A 27,684-nucleotide genomic window follows, 5' to 3' on the forward strand; every position below is an offset into this window, starting at 1 on the left:
GGACCTCATCTCATTTTTTACCTATATCGTTGGTACCTATATGCACCATGACAACTGGTTGTTCACCATCCCCCTACAGAATGCCCTGCAGCCACCCCGAGACATCCTTGACCCTTGCACCAGGGAGGCAACATACCATCGTGTAGTCTCGTTTGCGGCCGCAGAAACGCCTATCTATTCCACTTACAATGGAATCCCCTATCACTATAGCGCTCCCACTCTTTTTCCTCCCGTCCTGTGCAGCAGAACCACCCGTGGTGCCAGGAAGTTGGCTGCTGCTGCCTTCCCCCGATAAGCCATCTCCCTCAGCAATATCCAATGCGGTATATCTGTTTGAGAGGGGGATGGCCACAGGGGACCCCTGCACTACCTGCCTGCGCCTACTACTCTGCCTGGTGGTCACCCATTCCCTTCCTGCCTGTGCAGCCTTTACCTGTGGTGTGACCAACTCCCTAAACGTGCTATCCACGATGTCCTCAGCATCGCGAATGCTCCAGTATGTATCCATTCGCAGCTCCAGCGCCGCAGTGCGGTCTGTCAGTACCTGCAGCTGGATACACTTCCCGCACACATGGTCGTCAGGGGCACAGGAAGTGTCCCTGATTTCCCACATAGCGCAGGAGGAGCATGCCACGGGGCCGAGCTGTCCTGCCATGACTTACCCTTTAATTAATTTAAATTAAATTAAATCAAATCAATACCACTAATTACGCTACAATTAAATGATATACTCAAGGGCCCTTGGTTACTAGCACTCCCCGATACACAACAGAGACCTTAGAAACTATAACCACAAAAATTAAGACAGTCTAAATTTTATAAACTATTAACTTTAACTGTCAAACTATATAGTATATAAATAATCACCTGGCCATACTCACCCAATCAGCTGCTTCCTCTTGCCCGTGTCACTTTTTGAATCGTGACGTGGTTCTGGAATGCTGCCGCCGGTCTGTGAGATTGGTAAGCCTCTGTAAAAAAGCCCGCGAAAGTGAGCTGAAGTACTCACTGTATCGCCGCTCTCTGCTCCTCCCAACACTGGCCTCTTTTTTTTTTACATCTATGTGTTACAAAATATTAGCACAATGGCATTCCCGACAAAATATTCATAATAATTTGATTGGTTTGCCTTTTTTATTTTAAACTGGTAGCTGTTGTCAACTGCTCATTTTTGATTCAGTTCTTTTTTAACATAGAAACATAGAAGATAGGAGCAGGAGTAGGCCATTCGGCCCTTCGAGCCTGCTCCGCCATTCAACGAGATCATGGCTGATCATCCAAACCCTAGCACCCGGTCCCTACACCGACAGCCATCCCACCCAAGCCCTATCCCCGTAACCCCGCGTATTTAATCCCCCCTAACACTAAGGGCCAATTTTTATCATGGCCAATCAACCTAACCCGCACATCTTTGGACTGTGGGAGGAAACCGGAGCATCCGGAGGAAACCCACGCAAACACGGGGAGAATGTGCAAACTCCACAGACAGTCACCCGAGGCTGGATTTGAACCCGGGTCCCTGGCGCTGTGAGGCAACAGTGCTAACCACTATGCCACCGTGCTGCCACTTCATAATTGGTGGTTTTCCATTCCTGCTTGCTACTTTTTGATTTGTTATGTTCCCTGTTATTTTATGAATTTTGAAATCTGACATTCATTAAAGTTCACAAAATGCTGCAAACGACCATTGAATGTAAAAGCTAATGTGTTCACCCGCCAACCCCCAAAAGAAGAAAATTAAGAATTCATGCTTGAATTTGAGGAGACTGACTGGAAAAGTGGGAGAACAGTAAACAAAAACATGGCTGCTTTAACAAACACAAATTGCATTAAAAAAAACCCTCGACTATATATATATATTCTGCTGTTAAGTTGAAGCTGAGACTCTTCTGTGCTGCAGTTTAATTGTAGTTAACAACTGCATCTTAGGTTAGAGTGTAATTATTTGGCGAGGTAACTGTGCCAAGTGAGGTCACTCGGTGTTTAGTTGTTCTTCACGCTGCAAGTCATAACCCAGAATAAGATGTTCAGCTTCATTTGTTTTTTTTTAAAAAGGGAGTATTTGTTAAGTCAAAGGCTACAAACATGCAGACTCCCGAGTTAAGGAGATTCTGTTGGTGGGAGAGTTTTTGTACAGTACAAATAACTTGTTTTCTTTCCTTTATTAAAAAAAAACCTTAAATTTGTGTAAAGCCACTCAGCTGGAAGAAATCTGAATTAGAATAAATTTTACAATAATGTGTCAAAAAGTCCAATGTGATTAGCAGGAAATGCAAGCCCATATACCACCTCAATTCTAGTACTGGCTGCTCTCCCGTGGCATTGCTCACAGAGTCAGAAGATAAATTGGGGTAGATTTTCCCGAACCTGTCGGGAAGGCGGCGGGACTTCCCCTTTCGGGTTTTTGACCCGCCTATTTCGACGTCCGGCCAATCCGCGCGATTTTCCCTTGATTGACCTTGTTGAGCCCGCCCAGCGGGCTCAGCAGGCCAATTAAGGGCCACCCGGCAACAGGTGACGTCACAGACTGCAATTTCATCTGTCAAGAGTTCTTGACAGATGAAATATCAGCGTTTGACAGCTGTTTGAAGCTGTGAAACACTGACAGTCTGAGTTCTACCATGAGTCATTCTGCACAGACTCAGTTAGAACTCTTACCGGCACTCAAAGCTGAAGGCTGTCACTTTTCACAGATCGCAGCCGTTCAGCTTTAAGTGCCGGCTGAGTGATGCGCTCCCGACGGCTACAGGAAGAAAGGCTGTGAAGGTAAGTACAGGTAAGTAAAAGTTCTTTACACACTTTAGACACACCAAACACACTTACCTTTACACTCATGCACACATCACTCACCTGAGCGCCAACATCGCGACCCCTCCAACTCCTTCAACCCGACGGCCCGCCTGCTCTCACCTGGCGTGGTTTGGAGCCGTCGGGAAACCCACACGAAACCCCTCAAAATAGGGATTAGGCTAAAAACTGCCTGTTAACTACCTGTTAACAGGCAGTTAATTGGCACTAATCCCTTCCCTCCTGGTTTCGGCAGGTCCCAGTGCGGGGCGGGTACCCGTCGCCCCTGAAACTTACGCAGGGCGGGGTTTTGGGCGGGATGGTGTCGGGACCCCCAGATTCGGGACTTCCCCCCCCCCCCCCACATGCCTGAAACCCCGCCTAACAGCTCCACGAAAATCTAGCCCATTGTTTTTCTAACAATGGAGCGTTACCAAATTGTGCGGGGGAACAAGCGTTACACTTACAGAAGTGCACACTATACACGAGCACTTGCTCCCATTTTAGATAGATGCATATTAATCCGGGAAAAGCAACAGCCGCAAATTGTTCAGGTTAAAAAGTAATCCTCAACATCCCGGATAGCTGTTCCAATGTGTTTCATGTTACTTCATAAATCGTGAAAATTTGCTCCAGAATTCAGTCATGGAGAGCCAAGTAATAACAAACTGTGGGGAGAGGGCAAAAGAAAACACACAGGAGTAAGGGCTGCCAAAACAGCATCAGACATTTCTGGAAAATGTACTGGATATGTGTCACAACAGCACAGTACTAGGAATGAGGAAAGAAGTTACTGCCAAGCATCAGAGTATTTTGTTAATTTCCTCTCACAGCCGAATCTTTTTATAAAGCCAAGCATTGTGACACAGTACTTGTGAAATACTTTTGACATGATACACACTTTTACCAAACAATTCTTTTGAAAGGCCGTAAAATGTATGTCTCCAGAATGAATCCTTTATTTGTCAAAACTCTGAAGTCACCTTTCTAAATTAAAGGGATCATGACCAGTGGGCAATGTTTTAAATTCCCTCTTTTTCAGTAATTCTATTAATGTTTTTAAAGCGCTCCCAATCTTGCCTTTCACAAATTCAGATGAGGATGACCATTTGGACATCTTAGCTCGTCCTGTCCAGAAAGACCCTGTGGTGCCTCCATCCCTGTCCCAACCGTTTCTTAAACGGCTCCAGGGTACTCACCTTCAACTTTTCCACTAACCAGTCCATTCCATGCGCCGATCACTTTGTGTGAAGGACTTTCCAACACCAGTCCTAAATGTGCCTTTTATTAATTTGAACCATGGAATGCACTGCTGGAGTTGGTGACTAAAGCAGAGACATTTGTTAGACAGGCCAGTCAGTTTAACCTCGGTAGTGGGGAAGCTTTCAGAAGCAATAATCTGGGACAAAATTAGCAGTCACTTGGACAAGTGTGGAATAATTAAGGAAAGCCAGCATGGATTTGTTAAAGGCAAATCGTGTCTAACTAACTTGATTTGAGTTTTTTGATGAGGTAACAGAGAGGGTTGATGAGGGCAATGTGGTTGATGTGGTGTACATGGAATTCCAAAAGGCGTTTGATAAAGTGCCACAAAATAGGCTTGCCAGCAAAGTTGAAGCCCATGGAATAAAAGGGACAGTGGCAGCATGGATACGAAATTGGCTAAGTGACAAGAAACAGTAATGGTGAACGATTGATTTTCGGACTGGAAGAAGGTATACAGTGATGTTCCCCAGGGGTCAGGACTAGGACCACTGCTTTTCCTGATATATATTAATGATGACTTGGACTTGGGTGTACAGGGCACAATTTCAAAATTTGCAGATGACACAAAACTTGGAAGTATAGTGAACAGTGAGGAGGATAGTGATGGACTTCAAGAGGACAGACAGGCTGGTGGAATGGGCGGACACGTGGAAGATGAAATTTAATGCAAAAAAGTGCGAAGTGATACATTTTGATAGGAAGAACGAGGAGAGGCAATATAAACTAAAGGGTTCAATTCTAAAGGGGGTGTATGAATCGTTGAAGGTGGCAGGGCAGGTTAAAAAAGCATACGGGATCCTGGGCTTCATAAATAGAGGCATAGAGTACAAAAGCAAGCAAGTTATGACGAACCTTTATAAAACACTGGTTTGGCCTCAACTGGAATATTGTGTCCAATTCTGGGCACCGCACTTTAGGAAGGATGTGAAGGCTTTAGAGAGGATGCAGGAAAGATTTACAAGAATGGTTCCAGGGATGAGGGACTTCAGTTACGTTGATAGACTGGAGAAGCTGGGGTTGTTCTCCTTGGAGCAGAGAAGATTGAGAGGAGATTTGTTCGAGGTGTTCAAAATCATGAGGGAGTCTAGACAGAGTAGATAGAGAGAAACTGTTCCCATTGGTGGATGGGTCGAGAGCCAGAGGACACAGATTTAAGGTGATTGGCAGAAGAACCAAAGGCGACATGAGGAAAAACTTTTTTACTCAGCGAGTGGTTAGGATCTGGAATGCACTGCCTGAAAGGGTGGTGGGGGTAGATCAATCGTGGCTTTCAAAAGTGAACTGAATAAGTACCCGAAGGAAAAAAATTTGCATGGCTATGGGGGAAGGGCGGGGGAGTGGGACTAGCTGAAGTGCTCTTGCAGAGAGCTGGCACGGGCTCGACGGGCCGAATGGACTCCTTCTGTGCTGTTATGATTCAAGGTGGTTGCAGGAAAGGGGGATTAAGGGATATGGAAACAGGACAGGCATATGGTATTATGACTATTAGTCATGTGGGTGATTGGGCAGAAACGTGGCAGATGCAATATAACGTGGATAAATGTGAGGTTATCCACTTTGGTGGCAAAAACAGGAAGGCAGATTATTATCTAAATGGCAATAGATTGGGAGAAGGGGAAGTGCAATGAGACCTGGGTGTCCTTGTGCACCAGTCGCTGAAGGTAAGCATGCAGGTGCAGCAGGCGGTTAAGGCGGCAAATGGTATGTTGGCCTTCGTAGTGAGAGGGTTTGAGTACAGGAACAAGGATGTCTTGCTGCAGTTGTACAGGGCCTTGGTGAGACCACACCTTGAGTATTGTGTGCAGTTTTGGTCGCCTTATCTGAGGAAGGATGTTCTTGCCATGGAAGGAGTTCAGCGAAGATTCACCAGGCTGATACCTGGGATGGCAGGAATGACGTATGAGGAGAGATTGGGTCGATTGGGCTAGTACTCGCTGGAGTTTAGAAGAATGAGAGGTGATCTCATTGAAACTTATAAAATTCTGACAGGACTGGGCAGACTAGATGCAGGAAGGATGTTCCCGATGGTCGGGGAGTCCAGAACCAGGGGACACAGTCTAAGGATAAAGGGTAGGCCATTTAGGACAGAAATGAGGAGGAATTTCTGCACCCAGAGAGTGGTGAACCTGTGGAACTCTCTACCACAGAAGGTGGTGGAGGCCAGTTCATTAAATATATTCAAGAAGGAGTTGGATTTATTTCTTAAGGCTAAAGGGATCAAGGGGTATGGGGAGAAAGCAGGGACCGGGTACTGAATTTGGATGATCAGCCATGATCGCATTGAATGGCAGAGCAGGCTCGAGGGGCCGAATGGCCTACTCCTGCTCCTATCTTCTATGTTTCTAAAGACCACCACGGCCAGTTTCCATGTTGCAATTTCGATGCAATTAAAATTCTGTTCCTGGTCCTACACGCGGGATTTAATTTGAAGAGATTTTCTGAATCTGTGCTCCCCATACTGTTTACTATCTTGCATATATATCTCTTTACCAGGCCAATTTCAGTTGCCTCCTTTTAATGTTCTTCCCACAGCCACATTTCCCACCTGAAAAATCATGCCAGCGCCTGGCAGCCTCAGCATTTGACAATCTTTGACGGCTGTGGTTGAATCAATAGATCCCCTTACCTGCTCTCTCTGCCAATGATTTCCATTAACTTTCAAAGCCATGCTGTTTCTCCCAACAACAGAGGCTTTCAGGCTGGACTTGCACCCAATTCTATAAATGCATTTTATTCCTTTGCACACTTCCCCTGGAGGGTTTTGAAACTAGGGTTTCCAAGTGCACTTGCCAGTACTCAGAGCTCCATTGCCACTTTGGCACTGCTGCATATCCAAAACGGATTAGCATCGGTGTAAAAACTGGCAGCGTAAATGCATCCTAAAGAGGCTTTTGAGAATTAACTTGTGGGGGGGGGGGGGTGGTGGAGACATTAGTCAGGCTGCTCCCCACCCTCACAGCAACACGCTTCCTCGCAAATTCACTGTACCTGAGCCGCTGTTTGGAGACAGGCCGTAAAAAGAACCTTTTTCATGATGCGCTACATCGCTAATGATATTAGTACGATAGCAAAATACTGCAGATGCTGGAAATCCGAAATAACAACAGAAAATGCTGGAAAAACTCAGCAGGCCAGTCAACAGCCGTGGAGAGAGAAATAGAGTCAACGTTTCAGGTGAAAACCCTTGACAAAGGGTTTTGGCCTGAAACGTTGACTCTATTTCTCGCTCCATGGATGTTGCCTGGCCTGTTGAGTTTTTCCAGCATTTTCTGTTGTTATCTCGCTAATGATTTTGTTCTCTTTCTCATCACAGTCAATCAGTCAGATTACTAAAACGTCAAAACAGTAACAGTGCAGGCAAAATGATATATGTTCCAATCCTCATTAGGTTGTGGATAAACTGGAATATATCTATTCGTAATTTTACTGTGATTCTCCTTTGATTACAACATATTGACATGCATTACATCCATGGTATAGAGTACAAGCAAGTACAAAACATAGTAGATTGTCGTAGTGAGTGAGGTTCACTGAGTGGCCCAGGTTGGGGAGAGCTGCGGAGACCAATTCCAGGTAGTGGCCGTGGCACTAGTGCACACTGTTGCGTCAGTACTTGTGCCATGCTTAGCTGTACCAGAAAACCGTCGACAGATATCCTGTTTGGTAGGACGAAACACACTCCAGGTGCTTGGTGTGCAACTTAGATGGAGGCTGCCTGTTGACATGCCAGACATGGCACTAACGAGGGGTCTGGGACGGGGGTTACTCTTGGTTTAGCCTCACCTCAGAAAGTACGCAAATTCTTGGACCGGACTAGCTTGCTTTGTGCTTCAATTCACACTGACTGTTTTTTGGTGTGTGAGGAGTCTCCATTGGCCACCTTCAAAGCAAAACAGTGCAAATGAAAGATGTTTAATTGAGCAAAAAGGAAGGGAAAGTGTCTCTTCCCCCTGAAAGGAGAACAGTCCTTTCAATAACATAATTACTGCATTTGAAACTGTTTATCCATCTATTGCAAACTTGTCTTGTTTGGATTGAAACAGAGCTAATTCGTGGCACTTTCAAAGGAGTATTTCTACACACAAGGGTGCTTTTCAGTCATGTGAAGCGGCACATAATTTGTGTTGAAACACTGTTAAATAGTGCAAGCTGTTTAGCAAAGAAAAGTCCTACTTCAGGTATGCAGAAACAAGTCAAAATGAGTCCAAAAACACTCGAGCATTCTGACTGACGACACAACAGATCAGACTGAATGTAGCACTCAGGTTAGCTAGACTGAAGCAAGAAAATATTCCAATCGCACTGCCTTTTGTCAGACACCAAGTTGTGTTTCCCCACTGCCGCCACCTATATTCATATATTTGAAACTGGCATCCTCTGCATTTACCAGCGAGCCAGAAATCACCGCAGTTTCCAAACGACCACTACCACAAACTTAAAACTGCACTCAACTCTTGACATTTTAAAACCTTTATTTCACACATTTGATTGCGTTTTGCCTATTTGGAGAAAAACAAAACGGCTGTTCTTTCTGTGGACACGTGCCCACTGCGTGTGTATTCCAAGTAGTCTAGACAAATATGAATTCATAATATACTGCAAATACCCTTTTAATATAACAAATGTTATCAGTTTTTACATCTCATTCCATCCCACAGTATAACAGAGATGAATATTTTTGCCAAGGCAAAACATGTGTCTTCTATTACTTTCTCCAATATTGTAAAACATATTTTATTATGCAAGTTATTATAAATATATGTTTCTAGTGGAGTAATGTAATGATAACTATCTTCCACATTATCTGGATCTGTCTACATTCACCATTCAAAGAAAAAGACTTGCATTTATGCAACGCCTTTCACGATCACCGGACATCCCAAAGCGCTTTACAGCCAATTAAGTACTTTTGAAGTGTAGTCACTGTTGTAATGTGGAAAGACACCTTCATCGCATGTAAAAGGCTGGGCCAATGCTTCAGCAACTTTATCCAGTTGAGTAGCTGACCCAGCAAGACCAGTAAAGATTTGAATCCTGCTGTGCGCTGGTATAGCTGAACCGCTTATAGGCTGGTGGTAGCACATTAAGAACATAGAGGACCAGAAAAGGCCACTGCAGCCCATCTGGTCGGTCCAGATGTTGGCAGGGGCACTACAGCTGGTGGACAACTGGGTTAGGAAAGAGAGAATCAGTCCAAGCTTCTGACCCTGCTGACTGCCCAGCAACCCCTGCCGGAAGGGCGCTCCCAGAAGACCAAGGACAGGATTGTGCTGTCCAATACCAGTCCCTGTGGAACCAGTACCCCAGTAAGGAGCCAATGGTTTCAGGTGAGGAGGCAGTGTGAAAAAATATAAAAATTTTCATCCAAGGCTTTGGTGCTCTTTTGCTTCAACTACTAGTCAATCTACCATGGCATCACATGTGGGGAGTCAGGACAACGTGAACTGGGGCTAGAGGGTGGGGGATAATTGGACCAGGGTGTACAGATATAATTCATTTTAAAGCTATACATTCTGTTCTTATTTATATATAATACTTGGATTTTAAATTAACAGTTAAATATCCCCCTCTGTGGCTGCCCCCATATTCCCCTCCCATCCCCGCTCTGGAGCTATTCCTTCTGCCCCTCCTATCCCTCTGGGTACCGGCCCTCTGTTCCCCTTCCACCAACCCACCCGACTATGGTTGCTCCCCAAGCCCTCGCTGTGACCGACCCTCTCCCACCTCTGTGGCTGACTCCGAGATTAAATCAAAATATTTCATTTAGATGGATTTAAAAACTATGGAGATTTATACAAAAACAAACCCTCATTATTTGTGAGAAATCAGTAACTAGGGGATAAAGCCACTGTTGCATTTGTCCGAGATAAAATAAGAGTTAGAAATTGTAAACATTCTAATCACTGATGTGACAGAGGGGAGGAGGAAGAGGAGTGTCTTTCCACAACTTAGTTAATTTTTTCGAAAACACGAGTTGAATTTTGAAAGCAGACCAAAAGCCTATGATTATCACCTGGGTTTTGTTGGTTACAAAATGTAATATTCCAATTAGTAACAGCTGTAGTACACACACACCCCACACACACACACAGACACACACACCCCACACACACACACACACAGACACACACAGAGACCCCCCCCACACACAAACACACACACACACACACACACAGAGACACACACACACACACAGGGAGACACACACACACAGGGAGACACACACACACCCCACACACAGAGAGACACACAGAGAGACACACAGAGAGACACACACACAGACACACACACACACCCCACACACACACCCCACACACAGACACACACACAGAGACACACACAGACACACACACACAGACACAGAGACACAGACACACAGAGAGATACACACACCCCACACAGAGACACACACACAGAGACACACACACACCCCACACACAGAGACACACACACAGAGACACACACACACAGGCACACACACACAGAGACACACACAGAGACACACACACACACACACAGACACACACAGAGACACACAGACAGAGACACACACACACCACACACACACAGAGACACAGAGACACACACACACACAGAGAGAGACACACACAGAGACACACACACAGACACACACACACAGACACACACACAGAGACACACACACACAGAGACACACACACACACACAGAGACACACACAGAGACACACACACAGAGACACACACACAGAGACACACACACACCCCACACACACACACAGACACACACACACACACACACACAGACACACACACACAGACGCACACACACACAGAGACACACAGACAGAGACACACACACACCACACACACACAGAGACACACACACACACAGAGACACACACAGAGACACACACACAGAGACACACACACAGAGACACAGACACACACACACCCCACACACACAGACACAGAGACACACACACACAGAGACACACACAGAGACACAGACACACACACACCCCACACACAGAGACACACACACAGAGACACACACAGAGACACACACACACCCCACACACACACAGACACACAGACAGAGACACACACACACAGACAGAGACACACACACCCCACACACACACGAGTAGTTCCTCATCTTAATACGAGTTCTTTTTTAAAGCAAGAGTCAAATTTTAAAAGCAAATTGTAAAGCTCAAATTATCACATTTTGTTGATAGTAATTAGAACGTTTCCATTTTCTTACAGCTACGGAGTGGGAATAGCAAGAGTGTGTGCAGAAACAAACTGAAAGACAAAGAGAGACAGAGTTACCGGTCCAGGAACCGATCACAAAGCCCCGAATTTGAAGTTTACAGAGGTTACGTAGAAAGTCACAAACCAGTACACAGGCTTCCTGCCACCGCTCCCCCACACCCCCCCCATACCCCTCCATGCCACCACCCCCCCCATCACCCCCTCACCCCTACCTCACCCTGTACTGTCAGATCTTCCCCCTCCCCTCATTGCTAACTGACACCAGGAATCAACCGCAGGGTGTGCCAAACCTCACCCCCTAGTCGTGCCACACCTCAGGTTCGCCTCACACAGGTCTGCCAAGCCACAGGTTACCCCGCCACAGTGATACCAGATCAAAAGGACCTCTGCACCCCGCATGCTGCTAAACCCCAGCAGCCCCCACCCTCGCAGTACTGAAATATCAGAACCCCAGTCTGTCAAACACCAGGGCCATTCCCCAGTGCTACCAAAGTACAGGACTGCGACCAAATGCAGCTAAACCTCACACCATCTCCCCAGCACTGCGACTTACCAGATATCTGCATCAAACTTGTACATTTTGTACATCATCTTGCTGTGGGAAGGGATAAATAGGTAAAGGTATACACATTAACAAAGGCTGCTCATTTACAGTTTTCACAGAACAATGGACAGCTGTGGACATCGCAAAGAACTAGTAAAAATTCCAAAATACCATTTAATAAAAATGGAATTTGACTCAGTCACTTTAAACCCTTGCCCTGATGTTATGCATTACGCACCATGAACACCATTACTGAATAATACTCTCCAACACGCTGTGACTAATGAAATGGGAGATTGACTCGTGACATTAAAAAAATTGAAGACATAACCAATTTCAGATTTACTTATTGTTTTTTTCATTTCTGTGGGTAGGAATAAGTGACAGCAGAAGCTCAGCATGTCAGAAAATTGATGAAGTGGAACTGCGGATAATGTACACTGACTTTTTAAACACTTGGTATTAATGCTGATTTTAGTTATGCATTTGTGCCGCATAAAGGGCCTGCTGCACACAGTGACACTTTCTGATCTACGGCCTAAATAAAGACTTAAAATTAAAATACTCATACATGCGCTTCTACAAGGCCTGTGGGGATCGCGGGGAACATGCACGGTGTGTGGAGGAAACACCATTTTGAAGGAGGAAGATGGCTCTAGAAGGCAAGTCTTGATCATTCTTTTCATTCAACATCTTCCACACACCACTGAAGGCCAACCCTTTAGTACCTAGGGGTAGGAGCAATGAACTCTTGAGGTAGCAGAGGCCACAGCATTCCGGACAGGTACACCAAAGGCATCATCACTCTTGGTTGCCTTGTCCAACCAACAGCATTAGGTAAATGTATGAGTTAATCCATATGGCAGTGTTACAAAATTTATAATGTAGATACCTGCTTCAAGGATGTCTAAGCAGCAGCCGTATTATACTGTCCAATGGATAGGATGTCAGGCTACCCAGCTTGTACCTTGAAATGCTATGGAATGCTCCACACAGCATAGGAATATAGTTTGAGGCCCTTGTTCCACACCAAGAGCCAGAAATGGAGCAAACATTTTTCTGCAAACGGAGCCATCCTCCACGCTGTATTGTCTGCAGTCTTTGAGCAAAAGCAAGGTACAGGAAACTCTCGATTTACCGGCACCTAAATAACTGGAAATCTCTGTTAACCGGCAAAATTCAGGAGTAGGTTCAGGTAAGTTTTACTTCATATTAGTGGCCGTTCCTGGATCTGTGGCTGTGTAACTGGGGCTCCTGCACCTGTTGCTAAGCAACAGGGACGCTTGGTCTGTGGCCGGAGTTCCTGCACCTGTTGCTAAGCAACAGGGAAGCCTGGATTTGTTGCTGTGTACGGAGCTCTCGTACCTTTTAACTATACCTCTCTGTAATCCGGACTTTTTGATAAACCGGCACCACGCCGGTCCCGTTGGTGCCGGATAATAAAGAGTTTCCTGTAGTTGGCAGGACATCCTCCACACTGTATTGTCTGCAGTCTTTGAGCAAAATCAAGGTAGTTGGCAACTGTCCTGCGTTGCAAAGAGGTCAAGCATAAGGCAGCCCCGGTTTGAAACATTTGTAGATGACACGTGAGCTGATCTTCCACTTGTAGATCTCAACATCGAGTTCAACAATTTCAGATAATAATCCCTGCCCCCATTTTTCATGCTGTATGATTTTTGCCATTCACATTTGCAACATTTTATCTTTCCTGCCTCTTACAAAAGTACAGTATGCTCTTGCAATTCCTTCCTCCCCTCCTAACACCTCCCCCCCGTCTCTGCACCTGCTTAATATCTGTTACATCTCCAGCTTTTTCCAGTTCTGATGAAGGGTCCCAGACCTGAAACGTTAACTCTGTTTCTCTCTCCACGGATGCTGCCTGGCCTGCTGAGTATTTCCAGCATTTTCTGTTGTTATTTCAGATTTCCAGCATCCGCAGTATTATGCTATTCCACTTGTAGGGATGGATTACCAGAAGGTTGGGAGTGTCTCTCGTGGTTCAGGTACCAATGGGAAAAGACAGGTCACTTATTGATAGAGGGACTCAATGGGCCCCTTCCTGATGTAGCAAAGAGCCATCATGTGGTTTTCAGAGGCATGCCAACTTGCCATGAAGAGTTTGAAAATGGTCCTAAGTTGTTGGAAACAAAGATGCCCGTGGTAAGGAAAAACAACTAGTTTTGACAGATGTGCAGTGCTTTCAACCAGTGCGCGAGTGTGAAGTGCGAGTGTGAAGCGCCATTTGGTTCAGTGCTGTCTGCCATTATCAGCCGGCGTCAAACAACCGCGAGGGGGCATTGTCCACCAAGATATCATGCAGCATAGCAGTGTGTGAAGGATGCTGAATGAGGAAAAGAATCGTCAGGAATTATCTCGTCAACGGAGATCAGGTGCGCTCAACAGATGGGAGATCGTGGGAGACACAAGTGCAAAGGAATGCACAGTCTCCTGGGCTTTCTGGGGCGAACCATCTAGAGAACTCCAGCAATTAAATCACCAGTGGCTTTAATTCTACTTCTGTCAGAGAGGGTGTTGCTACACCTTCAGGAAACAGGAACTCTGCAGTCCACTGCCAACTCCAAAACCATCAAACCAGAGAGGAAGGGGCAACATGGGTCCCATGATGTGCACGGAAAAACATTTGGAACTGTAGGGGGAAAAGAGGCAGCATGGAGAAGGGGACAACAAACTTCACATCAGCCTGAGAGACACTGCAACTGTCCCTATGACTTCTAACACTTTGTACCAAACAAATTACACGTATAGGAACATAGGAATCGCTGGGTGAAAAAAGACCACGGTCCATCTCTTTCACCTTCTACCATCCTGGTAGTCGCATGATACAACGATAATGGAGTTGTTGACTTATCACAGCAATCAATCTCTGTCGATTAGTCTACAACAGACCCAGACATGAGGTGAGCAAAACCTCAGTGGTGGAGAGCTTTGGCAACCGTCAGTTCAAAGTCACCCGTTTCTCTGAAACATGCTGCACTTACACATAATAACATAATATTCCGTGCCTGATACTGTATCCCAAAATATTATTCCTTGTGCTAATCGGAAGCTACAGAAACATTGCCATCAACAGAAACAGGTTTTGTCTTTTTATTTATACCACTAAACTGGCCAGGCATAGAAAAGGAGGACAATTTAATTTTTTTTTTAGTAAACTAGCTAAGGACTTGCTACTTAATAATAAAAATCATTGCTTCAAAGCTCCCACTGAAAAAAATGGTGGACTTCCCAACTCAAGTTACAGGTCTCGATATCAGCCTGTATAAAATGGCTCCGCCGCATCGTTTGCTGGGTTTAAAACCGCACTAAAAAAATTTTTTTCCACCAACTGAGAGTTTCGAACAGGCCCGCCGACCTCCAGCGAGATTAAAATACAGGAAACTTTTGTTTAACCGGAGATTAAATGTCCGGAAAGCTCTATCCACCGGCAAAATTCAGGAGTCGGTTCAGATAAGTTTTTTTACTTCTCGTTGCTTTTTTTCTCCAGTCGTGGCTCTGCAAGGTCTAGCTGAAGCTGTTGCTTAGCTACAGAGACGCTTGCAAGCTATGTCGACTGTTTTGAAGCTGTGCAACAGGGTTTGTTGCTTCACACGGAGCTCAGAAGCTCCGTATGTTTTAACATTACCGCTGGTTTCTCCGGCAGTTTTGATGGAACGGCAACAGCTCGGTCCAGTCAGTGCCGGATACCAGAAAGTTTCCTGTATGTTGAATCTTGAAAAGCAGATACTCAACCAGATGCATTTGACACAGAGTAAACTATTGGACCTTCTTTTAAAAAAAACACTTTTTTTTTTTGCAGATGACTTGCCAAAATATAATCAAGGGAAGTGCAGTCTGCTAACGGCATTTATTAGTGGCATTTTCCTCGCTTTCTGGCGCACAGGTTTTTTTTCTCAAATCTGTCTGTTTACCTTACTGCAACTGCCAACATGGAAACTTAATATTCCGAAGCAACACCATGTACGTACTGGCAAACTGAAACATCAGAAGAAACCAGTACAAATTTCTCACTGTGCCAAAACAAACAAGGCAAAAGGTCTCTGTTTAAAATCGTGCAGTGTGTTATTCTGCTACTGCAGCTTCATGTCCCTTATGGAAATGATTACCAGCAGGTACCTAACGTCTGAACCATTTCCAACACCCAATAATTTATTAAACAAAACTGAACTTAACTGCATACTAAGGAATCCACAAAAAACAAGAGACTGCGATTTCAGGATTAAAATGACAAGACAGAATGAATAGGAGGCGTTTTTGTCTGTTACACATCCACAAGGTAGTTGACACACTATTACAGCAGATGTTGCCTAACTGCAGATCTGAAAGAATACCAGGAGGTAATCCATCTTCATAGAAATCCTGGCCGCTAACACGCATTTCATGCAACTTCTGAAGTGCTGTGTTTTATTTGGCAGTTTGTTTTGATCCCTTCATCTCTTCGCATCTATTTAATCAGCCTACACTCCGCATACCCCGACAGGTAAGAAAGTTAATCCGAGAATGCAAAGTTCAATCTCTTCCTGCCCCTCACCAATCACTAGGTTCAAATAATGACTAAAAGGTGAACCGTTCACATGCAAGCAACATGATTCCCCTACTTTCTCTCACCCAAGTTAACCCCAGTGAGCAGAATTTTAATTGCTTGAATGAGGTAACTGAACAGCATCAAGCAAATGGTATTTCAATCAGCGACCCAGGATTACTGCAATCCTGTGGAGAGGGAAGTGAGAAACAAACCCTTATTCATGCTACACAGTCAGTAACTATATTTTTCCAGCACTTTTGGCCCGACCACATTGTGAATGCGTGACACCAGAAGTACAGACTCCTGACATGGCGTTGAGGTTAGAAATAGCTTTTGTGCCATTTTGTTAAGAACAAAGAGGAAGGAGACAATGTATTTTAAACTTCTGGAGTAGTTTGTTGCACTGTGAATCATTCAGCTTCCATTAACCCCCAACACCAATCACACAAATTAATCATGGCCCCGTGTCCTTGGCCCAGTGGGTGAGACACTTCAATGGTATCTCCGTTAATGTGTTGACTGCTCTTGTGGGTGAGTCAGGGTTTGGGCAGGAGCCTCAATAATAGCTCTCACCCCTGACACCAAGTGATCAAAAAAAACCCTGGCAAACTCTGTTGAGCTGAGATGATGAATGAAGGCTGAGAGTTGAACTTAGCTCTGCTCGTTAACAGTCTAACTATTCCAGCGCTGCAGTAACGAAACTAAGACAGCTATTCAGTTTAAATACAATAGGAATCAGTTAATATTGGAGGAGTTTTCTCCTCTCCATCAACCATCTATCCAGCAGCTGACATTGACTCATTCGCACAAAATATATTTAACCCATTTTTACTCACTGTGTTTGTTGCATCTTCCTGCAAAATTGCATCATACATCTTGTTGGCATCTTCATACCTTGAGAAAGAGCAAAGCATGCGACTAGTTGGTCTTGTTACCTGATCAAGTGCTTAGATGCAACAAATGTTCTTAGTTACCAAGTGGCAGGCTCAGATCACAATTTAATGCATCAACTCGCACTAGATGACAAATGTGCAAGACCTTTTCCATGATTTGCCAATTACCTGCTTCAAAGAGTTTAAAAGCAATTGTGGCCCCATTAAGTCCTAAAGCTTGACGGTGGGGAAAAAAATATTTTACACAAAAGACATATGAAAAAATTTGGAAAATGAACTGTGGGCCTTTCATGTGTTTAACCTTTTCATAATTCCTACTCTTACCCTTCTGTAGCAAAATGGTCAAGTTCTCAAGTACCTTTCCAGGGATTCGAATCGCATGCCAGTCAATCGCTTCACTCGGTGGCTGCCTGGAAATTGTTTGCGGAGTTCGTGCAGACACAGCTGTGGACGGAGTAACATGTAAAGCAGCAACGTAAGTTTTGCAGGTCCCTCGTACACATTTTTGCTCGTTACCATATACTGAAGGCCAACTAACATGGAGCTTTGAACATTTCTATGACCAGTAACAAATGATCCCATCTGTTCTCTGTAAACTAGGCATTTACTAACAGAGTCAATAATAACTTAATGGTGCAAGTTGAATATATTTTACTTCGGCCTATGATACAATTTAATGTTATTTTGAAATACTCTAATTTTCCCACTTGTCTTTGGTGTGAGAAAACTTTGTATCACATAGAATCCATACACATACCGTACGCTCCTTCTTACCCATTAGAACTGCTGTACTCAATAGGACTGATCTACTGCTGCAGTTTATTCTGTCCACCAATCAAATCTGTCAACTGTGCTTTATGATGAAAAAGCAAAATTCCAAAAGTATAGATTTTATAGGATACTGGAGGGCTTCTCTTTCACAAGTAAAGCCAACAATAAGTGTGCTTTGTGAACAGAATAAAAAATGTTTTGCGATTATTTAATTTTTTTAAAAAGCAGAGGGCGTAATTTCCGACTAGGTAGAGTAGGATGAGTAAGGTCAGGACACTTACACATATTGCATGAATGCTCATTTATTATATGTGAGGATGAAGGTGCATCATTTTACCGTGCTCTCACATTCATTGTTTATGGTATAGAGACTGATGCAGCATAACGCTGGCTTCTAAAAATTTGATGGCAAAATGTTGCACATCAAACCAGCACAGTGAAATCCAGCTGTGAGAATATCTCGTATAAAACAACCCAGCATCCACCCTAGCCCCAGTTTCCTTCCCATTAACCCTATACATAAAGCACGTCTGCGCACTGTAAGAACTTCCTGCTCATGAGAACTCTCTTGGGAGACTCGAACATGCTTGTAGCAGCATGTCAATGCTACATTAAGATACGAACATTAACCACTGCCAGGCAGCTTTGTTTTTGAGCAATGAATGAATAAGCATCAGTTCTGACCATCAGTGTGGTTCAACCAGCCCAACCCTGCTTAGCCTGCCGGCCATGTCAAGGCTATTAAGTTTGCTACTTAAATAAATTGCGCCAATTCAGTTCTGGCCGGGTCACAAGTTTGTTCCACCTGTTTGTGCATTTCAGCCTATCTGCACGGTTGAATTAAACACAGTACTCATAATTAACAAAATACGGAGTAGGACATTTAGGACTGAGATGAGGAGAAATTTCTTCACTCAGAGGGTGGTGAACCTGTGGAATTCTCTACCACAGAAGGCTGTGGAAGCCAAGTTACTGAATATATTTAAAAAGGAGATAGATAAATTTCTAGACACAAAAGGCATCAAGGGGTATGGAGAGCGAGTGGGAATATGGTATTGAGATAGAGGATCAGCCATGATCATATTGAATGGCGGAGCAGGCTCGAAGGGCCGAATGGCCTACTCCTGCTCCTATTTTTCTATAAAAGGGCACAAATCTGACTCACGGAAACTATCAATCGCATGTAAAGTAATGAAAACAATGACAAGGTATAGGCTAAAGAAATACCCAAGGGCAAGATCCTGCTGCAGAAACCTCCGTCTTTTTAGTTTGAGGATGCTACCTATAGGAACAGGAGACCCTCCACCCCGCGAGCCTGTTCCGCCATTCTATTAGACCATGGTTGATCTGTACCTCATGCACCTCAACTCCATTTACCCATCTTAGCTCTATATCCCTTGATATTCTTACCTAACAAAAATATACCCCTACCGAACAAACTAGTAGACCTCCATAGATTTTCAGAAAGCCTTTCACAAGCTCCCGCATGAAAGACTTGGAGGGGGTTCAGCAAACACTCACCAGAATGATACTGAGGCTTAGAGGGTTCGATTAGGAGGAAAGGTTGCAGAAACTTGACTTGTATTCCCGAGTATAGAAAATTGAGGGGTGATCTGATGAGGTGTTCAAAACATTAGAACGATTTGATGCGGTAAATACAGAGAAACTATTTCCTCTGGTGGGGGAATCAATAACAAGAGGACACAATCTTAAAATTAGAGCCCGGTCATTCAGGAGTGAAATCAGGAAGCACTTCTTCACACGAAGGGTTGTAGAAATCCGGAACACTCTCCCCGCCAAAAAGCTGCGGATGCTGGGTAACAATTGGAGATTTCAGGACGGAGATCGATAGATTTTGGTTGGGTAAGGGTATCGAGGGATATGAAGCAAAGGCGGGTAAATGGATTCGAGGTGCAGATCAGCCATGAATCAGGCAGGAAGGAAGGGGAGGTGGGGTGGCTATGTTAATAAAGGAAGGAATCACTGTAATACAGAGAAATGATATTGGGTCAAAAGATCAGGATAATGAAACAGTTTGGGTGGAGGTAAGGAATAATAAGGGGAAAAAAACACTAGTGGGCGTAGTCTATAGGCCTCCGAACAGTGGCAACTCTGTTGGACGGAGTATCAATCAGGAAATAGTTGAGGCTTGTAATAAGGGAACATCTATAATTATGGGGGATTTTAACTATCATATTAATTGGACAAATCAAATTGGGCAGGGCTGCCTTGAGGATGAGTTCATTGAGTGTATTAGGGATGGGTTTCTTGAGCAGTATGTAACTGAACCGACCAGGGGGCAAGCAACCTTAGATCTGGTCCTGTGTAACGAGATGGGATTAATTAAAAATGTCCTAGTAAAGGATCCCCTTGGAATGAGTGACCATAACATGGTTGAATTCCATATTCAATTAGAGGGTGAGAAGGTTGGATCTCAAACAAGTGTGCTAAGCTTGAATAAAGGAGACTATGAAGGTATGAGAGCGGAATTGAGTAGAGTGGATGGGAAAATAGATTAAAGGGTAAGACGATACATGATCAGTGGTGTACATTTAAGGAGTTATTTTACAACTTCCCAAAAAAATATATTCCACTGAGAAGAAAAGGGTGTAAAAGAAAAGACAGCCATCCGTGGCTAAGTAAAGAAATTAAGGATAGTATTCGACTAAAAACAAGGGCATATAAGGTAGCCAAATCTAGTGGGAGGATAGAGGATTGGGAAAACTTTAAAAGACAGCAAAAAATAACAAAAAGATTGATTAAGAAAGGGAAGATAGATTATGAAAGTAAATTAGCAAAAAATATAAAAACAGATAGTAAGAGTTTTTATAGTTATATAAAAAGAAAAAGGGTGGCTAAAGTAAATGTTGGTCCCTTAGAGGATGAGACCGGGAAATTAATGATGGGAAATATGGAGATGGCAAAAACACTGAATGAATATTTTACATCAGTCTTTACAGTAGAGGACACTAAGAATATCCCAACACTGGACAAACAGGGGGCTAAAGGGGGGGAGGAGCTAAACACGATCAAAATCACTAAGGAAGTGGTACTCGGTAAAATAATGGGACTCAAGGCGGATAAATCACCTGGACCTGATGGCTTACATCCTAGGGTCTTGAGGGAAGTGGCGGTAGGGATTGTGGATGCATTGGTAATAATTTTCCAAAACTCCCTGGACTTGGCAAAGGTCCCGGCAGACTGGAAAACTGCTAATGTAACACCCTTATTTAAAAAGGGCAGTAGACAGAAGGCTGGAAACTATAGACCGGTTAGCCTAACATCTGTGGTAGGTAAAATTTTGGAGTCCATTATTAAGGAGACAGTAACAGGACATTTGGATAATCATAATTTAATAGGACAAAGTCAGCATGGTTTTATGAAGGAGAAGTCATGTTTGACAAATTTGCTGGAGTTCTTTGAGGAAGTAACATATAGGGTGGGTAAAGGGGAACCAGTGGACGTAGTGTATTTAGACTTCCAAAAGGCATTTGACAAGGTGCCACACAAAAGATTATTGCTTAAGATAAAAAATCACGGGATGGGGGGTAATATTCTGGCATGGATAGAGGATTGGCTATCTAACAGAAGGCAGAGAGTTGGGATAAATGGTTCATTCTCAGACTGGCAATCAGTAACTAGTGGTGTTCCGCAGGGGTCAGTGCTGGGTCCCCAACTCTTTACAATCTATATTAACGATTTGGAGGAGGGGACCGAGTGTAACATATCAAAGTTTGCAGATGATACTAAGATGGGAGGGAAAGTAGTGAGTGAGGAGGACATAAAAAACCTGCAAGGGGACATCGACAGGCTAAGTAAGTGGGCAGAGATTTGGCAGATGGAATGCAATACTGGAAAGTGTGAGGTTATGCACTTTGGCAGGAAAAATCATAGAGCAAGTTATTATCTTAATGGCAAGAAACTGGAAAGTACTGAAGTACAAAGGGATCTGGGGGTCCTGGTGCACGAAACTCAAAAGGTTAGTATGCAGGTGCAGCAAGTGATTAAGAAGGCCAATGGAATGTTGGCTTTCATTGCTAGGGGGATAGAATATAAAAATAGGGAGGTATTGCTTCAGTTGTACAAGGTATTGGTGAGACCGCACCTGGAATACTGCGTACAGTTTTGGTGTCCATACTTAAGAAAGGACATACTTGCTCTCGAGTCAGTACAAAGAAGGTTCACTCGGTTAATCCCGGGAATGAGGGGATGGACATATGAGGAGAGGTTGAGTAGATTGGGACTCTACTCATTGGAGTTCAGAAGAATGAGAGGCGATCTTATTGAAACATATAAGATTGTGAAGGGGTTGGATCGGGTGGATGCGGGGAAGATGTTCCCGATGATGGGTGAAACTAGAACTAGGGGGCATAGTCTTAGAATAAGGGGCTGCTCTTTCAAAACTGAGATGAGGAGGAACTACTTCACTCAGAGGGTGGTAGGTCCATGGAATATGCTGCCCCAAAAAGCTGTAGAAGCTACATCATTACATAAATTTAAAACAGAAATAGACAGTTTCCTAGAAGTAAAGGGAATTAAGGGTTACGGGGAGCGGGCAGGAATTTGGACATGAGTCTAGGTTCGGATCGGTCATGGCCCTGTGGGTAGCGGAGCGGGCCCAGGGGCCGTGTAGCCTGATCCTGCTCCTATTTCGTGTGTCTAATTCTGTTAGATTCAGGAGATGGTTCTGTGATAGTGGATTGGCGGTTAGGATCAGATCAGCCATGATCTTATTGAATGGCGGAGCAGGCTCGAGGGGCCGATTGGCCTACTCCTGCTCCTATTTCTTATGTTCTTATGAATGGCGGAACAGGCTCGAGGAGCTGAACGGCCGCCTCTTGTTCCTATGATCATTTAGAATAACTTACCAGGTAAGGTGGAAGAGTGAAAGACATGAGAAACATTCAAAATGCGGTCAGACACCAGACAGGGTAAAATGATGCACCAATGGAATGAGCTTCAAAGGGTCAAATGACGTGTTCGCATCCTTAACTTGTCCTACATAATTGTACTTCCTTTCGTAGAGTCTCACCAAAATGCCCAAAGCTCGTCTTTGGACCAATTCAATACAACAAGCCAAATTGAAATGAATGTGGTGTTTGGGATTTAGATTTTTGTTTTGAAGTAGGGTGTGAAAGCTTCCTCACCGTAAGAACAGTCAGCGGCCCAGGCAAAAGGAATTTGTTCTTCTGGGCCTCCTTTGTCTTGACATTTCGTTTTAAATGTCACAGACGATGCCCAGGTGCTTCTGGTTAAACTTGAAGCAGTGTAGCAAGGTAGCATTTCTGGTTCATTCCAAAGTATGTAACTGGTAGACATTACGCACAGAAAGAATGTTGTAAATCTGAACCACTTGGTGAACATGCTTTCACTTCCAATTTAAAATTCCTCTCATTTGCCATCCAAGTCTAAACACTGACTAAAAGCGCATGAGCGTACTATTCCACTGCAAAGCTGTGGTTAGGCTTTTATCCTTGGCCTGGAGGCTGCAGGGCACAGAATGTCCATTGTGATACTTTATTTTAAATGATTAAAAAACCCCACCCTCAGATTTCCATTTTAAATGGGCCACTCAAACTGGGGTTGGAGCTCCAGCTCGGACCGGTCAGCCGGCTCTGGTTGCTCGCTCCGGTGAGCTAGCCTGGTCAGCTCGGACCAGTCAGCCGGCTCGGGTCTGCTCGCTCCGGTGAGCTAGCCTGGTCAGCTCGGACCGGTCAGCCGGCTCTGGTCTGCTCGCTCCGGTGAGCTAGCGCTGGTTCGCTCGGACCGGTCAGCTGGCTCTGGTCGCTCACTCCGGTGAGCTATCCTGGTCAGCTCGGACCGGTCAGCCGGCTCTGGTCTGCTCGCTCCGGTGAGCTAGCGCTGGTTCGCTCGGACCGGTCAGCCAGCTCTGGTCGCTCGCTCCGGTGAGCTAGCCTGGTCAGCTCGGACCGGTCAGCCGGCTCTGGTCGCTCGCTCTGGTGAGCTAGCCTGGTCAGCTCGGACTGGTCAGCCGGCTCTGGTCACTCGCTCCGGTGAGCTAGCCTGGTCAGCTCGGACCGGTCAGCCGGCTCTGGTCACTCGCTCCGGTGAGCTAGCCTGGTCAGCTCAGACCGGTCAGCCAGCTCTGGTCGCTCGCTCCGGTGAGCTAGCTGGTCAGCTTGGACCGGTCAGCCGGCTCTGGTCGCTCACTCCGGTGAGCTAGCCTGGTCAGCCGGCTCTGGTCGCTCGCTCCGGTGAGCTAGCCTGGTCAGCTCGGACCGGTCAGCCAGCTCTGGTCGCTCGCTCCGGTGAGCTAGCCTGGTCAGCCGGCTCTGGTCGCTCACTCCAGTTCGCTAGCCTGGTCAGCTCGCCGGCTCTGGTCGCTCGCTCTGGTGAGCTAGCCTGGTCAGCTCGGACCGGTCAGCCAGCTCTGGTCGCTCACTCCGGTGAGCTAGCGCTGGTTCGCTTGGACCGGTCAGCTGCCTCTGGTCGCTCGCTCCGGTGAGCTAGCCTGGTCAGCTCGGACCGGTCAGCCGGCTCTGGTCGCTCGCTCCGGTGAGCTAGCCTGGTCAGCTCAGACCGGTCAGCCGGCTCTGGTCACTCTCTCCAGTTCGCTAGCCTGGTCAGCTCGGACCGGTCAGCCGGCTCTGGTCTCTCGCTCTGGTGAGCTAGCCTGGTCAGCTCGGACCGGTCAGCCGGCTCTGGTCGCTCGCTCCGGTGAGCTAGCGCTGGTTCGCTCGGACCGGTCAGCTGCCTCTGGTCGCTCACTCCGGTGAGCTAGCCTGGTCAGCTCGGACCGGTCAGCCAGCTCGGGTCACTCGCTCCGGTGAGCTAGCCTGGTCAGCTCGGACCGGTCAGCTGCCTCTGGTCACTCGCTCCGGTGAGCTAGCGCTGGTTCGCTCGGACTGGTCAGCCGGCTCTGGTCGCTCGCTCCGGTGAGCTAGCGCTGGTCCGCCCGCACCGGTCAGCCGGCTCTGGTCGCTCGCTCCGGTGAGCTAGCGCTGGTTCGCTCAGACCGGTCAGCCGGCTCTGGTCTCTCACTCCGGTGAGCAAGCGCTGGTCTGCTCGCACCGGTCAGCTCGCACTGGTCCACTAGGACCGGTCAGCCAGCTCTGGTCGCTCGCTCCGGTGAGCTAGCCTGGTCAGCTCGGACCGGTCAGCCGGCTCTGGTCGCTCGCTCCGGTGAGCTAGCCTGGTCAGCTCGGACCGGTCAGCCGGCTCTGGTCGCTCGCTCCGGTGAGCTAGCACTGGTTCGCTCGGACCGGTCAGCCGGCTCTGGTCGCTCGCTCCGGTGAGCTAGCGCTGGTTCGCTCGGACCGGTCCGCTGCCTCTGGTCGCTTGCTCCAGTTCGCTAGCCTGGTCAGCTCAGACCGGTCAGCCGGCTCTGGTCACTCGCTCCGGTGAGCTAGCCTGGTCAGCTCGGACCGGTCAGCCGGCTCTGGTCAGCTCGGACCGGTCAGCTGCCTCTGGTCGCTCGCTCCGGTGAGCTAGCGCTGGTTCGCTCGGACCGGTCAGCCGGCTCTGGTCGCTCGCTCCGGTGAGCTAGCGCTGGTCCGCCCGCACCGGTCAGCCGGCTCTGGTCGCTCGCTCCGGTGAGCTAGCGCTGGTTCGCTCAGACCGGTCAGCCGGCTCTGGTCGCTCGCTCCGGTGAGCTAGCCTGGTCAGCTCAGACCGGTCAGCCGGCTCTGGTCGCTCACTCTGGTGAGCTAGCGCTGGTCCACCCGCACTGGTCAGCCGGCTCTGGTCGCTCACTCCGGTGAGCTAGCGCTGGTCCACCCGCACCGGTCAGCCGGCTCTGGTCGCTCGCTCCGGTGAGCTAGCACTGGTTCGCTCGGACCGGTCAGCCGGCTCTGGTCCACTAGGACCGGTCAGCCAGCTCTGGTCGCTCACTCCGGTGAGCAAGCGCTGGTCTGCTTGCACCGGTCAGCTCGCACTGGTCCACTAGGACCGGTCAGCTGGCTCTGGTCGCTCGCTCCAGTGAGCTAGCGCTGGTCCACTTGGACTGGTCAGCCGGCTCTGGTCGCTCGCTCTGGTGAGCTAGTGCTGGTCAGCTCACACTGGTCCACTAGGACCAGTCAGCCTGCACCGGTCAGCTTGCACAGGTCCACTAAGACCGGTCAGCCGGCTCTGGTCGCTCGCTCCGGTGAGCTAGCGCTGGTCAGCTCGCACTGGTCCACTAGGACCGGTCAGCCTGCACCGGTCAGCTCGCACTGGTCCACTAGGACCGGTCAGCCTGCACCGGTCAGCTCGCACTGGTCCACTAGGACTGGTCAGCCTGCACCGGTCAGCTCGCACTGGTCCATTAGGACCGGTCAGCCTGCACCGGTCAGCTCGCACTGGTCCACTAGGACCGGTCAGCCTGCACCGGTCAGCTCGCACTGGTCCACTAGGACCGGTCAGCCAGCTCTGGTCGCTCGCTCCGGTGAGCTAGTGCTGATCCGCTCGTACCAGTCAGCTCGCACTGGTCTGCCCGCACCGGTCAGCTCGCACTGGTCCACTAGGACCGGTCAGCTCGCACTGGTCCGCTCGCACCGGTCAGCTCACACTGGTCCACTAGGACCGGTCAGCTCGCACTGGTCAGCCGGCTCTGGTTGCTCTCTCTGGTGAGCTAGCGCTGGTTCGCCCGCACCAGTCAGCTTGCACTTGTCCGCCCGCACCGGTCAGCCTGCACCAGTCCGCTCGTACTGGTCCACTAGGACCGGTCAGCTCACACTGGTAATGCCCAGCTTCTGAACTTCCTTTGCATTTTAGATAAAATCCATGTACACACAAAATCAAGTGTTGAACGTAAAGGGGAAAAATCTATGCAAACCTAAATTTGACATCGAATGTACAACACAGCAACAGGCCATTCGGCCCAACTGGTCCATGCTGGTGTCCATGCTCCACACGAGCCTCCTCCCACCCTACTTCATCTCACCCTATCAGCACATCCTTCTGTTCCTATCATTTAATTTGCATGTGAAGTGGACAAAGCAATACAAACTGAAACTTTTTTTTAGTGAATTGAAAAGTTTTAAAATAAGTACATACAGCAGGTTTGTCAACAAAGTGAACATGACACCACCATTTCTGAAGGGGTTGTATGGCCTCTATCTGTAAACACTGACAATTTTAGATCACTTGGGTCTTTTTGGAATACAGGTATCTTCTAAATGTTGTCCTCTATTCCAGCACAGAGCCTTTACATTTATACAAAAGCAAAATACTGCGGATGCTGGAAATAAAAACAGAAATGCTGGAAATACCTGGCCTGTTGAGTATTTCCAGCATTTTATGTTTTTACTTTACATTTATATACCGGGTTATATCTCTAAGTGTGCATAATCTGGCTAGGCATGAAGTAGTGGGAAAACATTGCACACTGTAGAAATCAAAGCAACATTTGGTCTCTTAAACAATATGCATTTCAGTTAATTTAATGACTCGGTGTAGATGTCGAATCCAAAGCTTAAAATAGCAGTGAGACACAACTGGGAAAAGGTTTCGAAATGGTATCGGTACCTACCATTGCTAAGTCATCGCGACTGCAGTCGAGGGCAGCAACCATCACTTGTTCATAAATTACCCAAACTGAATGAAGGAGAAATTTAAACACAGGAGAGAAAAATCACATCATCACTTAAAAAACACGCACAACATGCTTTTAATAAGCTGTTATTGG

At 46.6% G+C, this 27,684-nt stretch overlaps 1 protein-coding gene across 1 annotated transcript in view; it reads right to left on the reverse strand.

Moving 5' to 3' along the window:
* The window catches only part of emc2 (ER membrane protein complex subunit 2), a 108,934-nt gene that overhangs the window by 41,407 nt on the left and 39,843 nt on the right, over positions 1-27,684 (reverse strand). Inside the window, exons 3-5 of the mRNA XM_085993718.1 lie at positions 27,529-27,593; positions 17,647-17,732; positions 17,232-17,289 (exon numbers count right to left, since the gene is read on the reverse strand). Coding sequence (XP_085849844.1) covers positions 17,232-17,289; positions 17,647-17,732; positions 27,529-27,593 — 209 coding nt within the window. The remainder of the gene's footprint in view (positions 1-17,231; positions 17,290-17,646; positions 17,733-27,528; positions 27,594-27,684) is intronic.

The sequence above is a fragment of the Somniosus microcephalus genome, chromosome 7 (genome assembly GCF_052327205.1).
Source record: "Somniosus microcephalus isolate GS21.2 chromosome 7, FLI_Smic_1.0, whole genome shotgun sequence".
NCBI classification, from domain to species: Eukaryota; Metazoa; Chordata; class Chondrichthyes; order Squaliformes; family Somniosidae; genus Somniosus; species Somniosus microcephalus.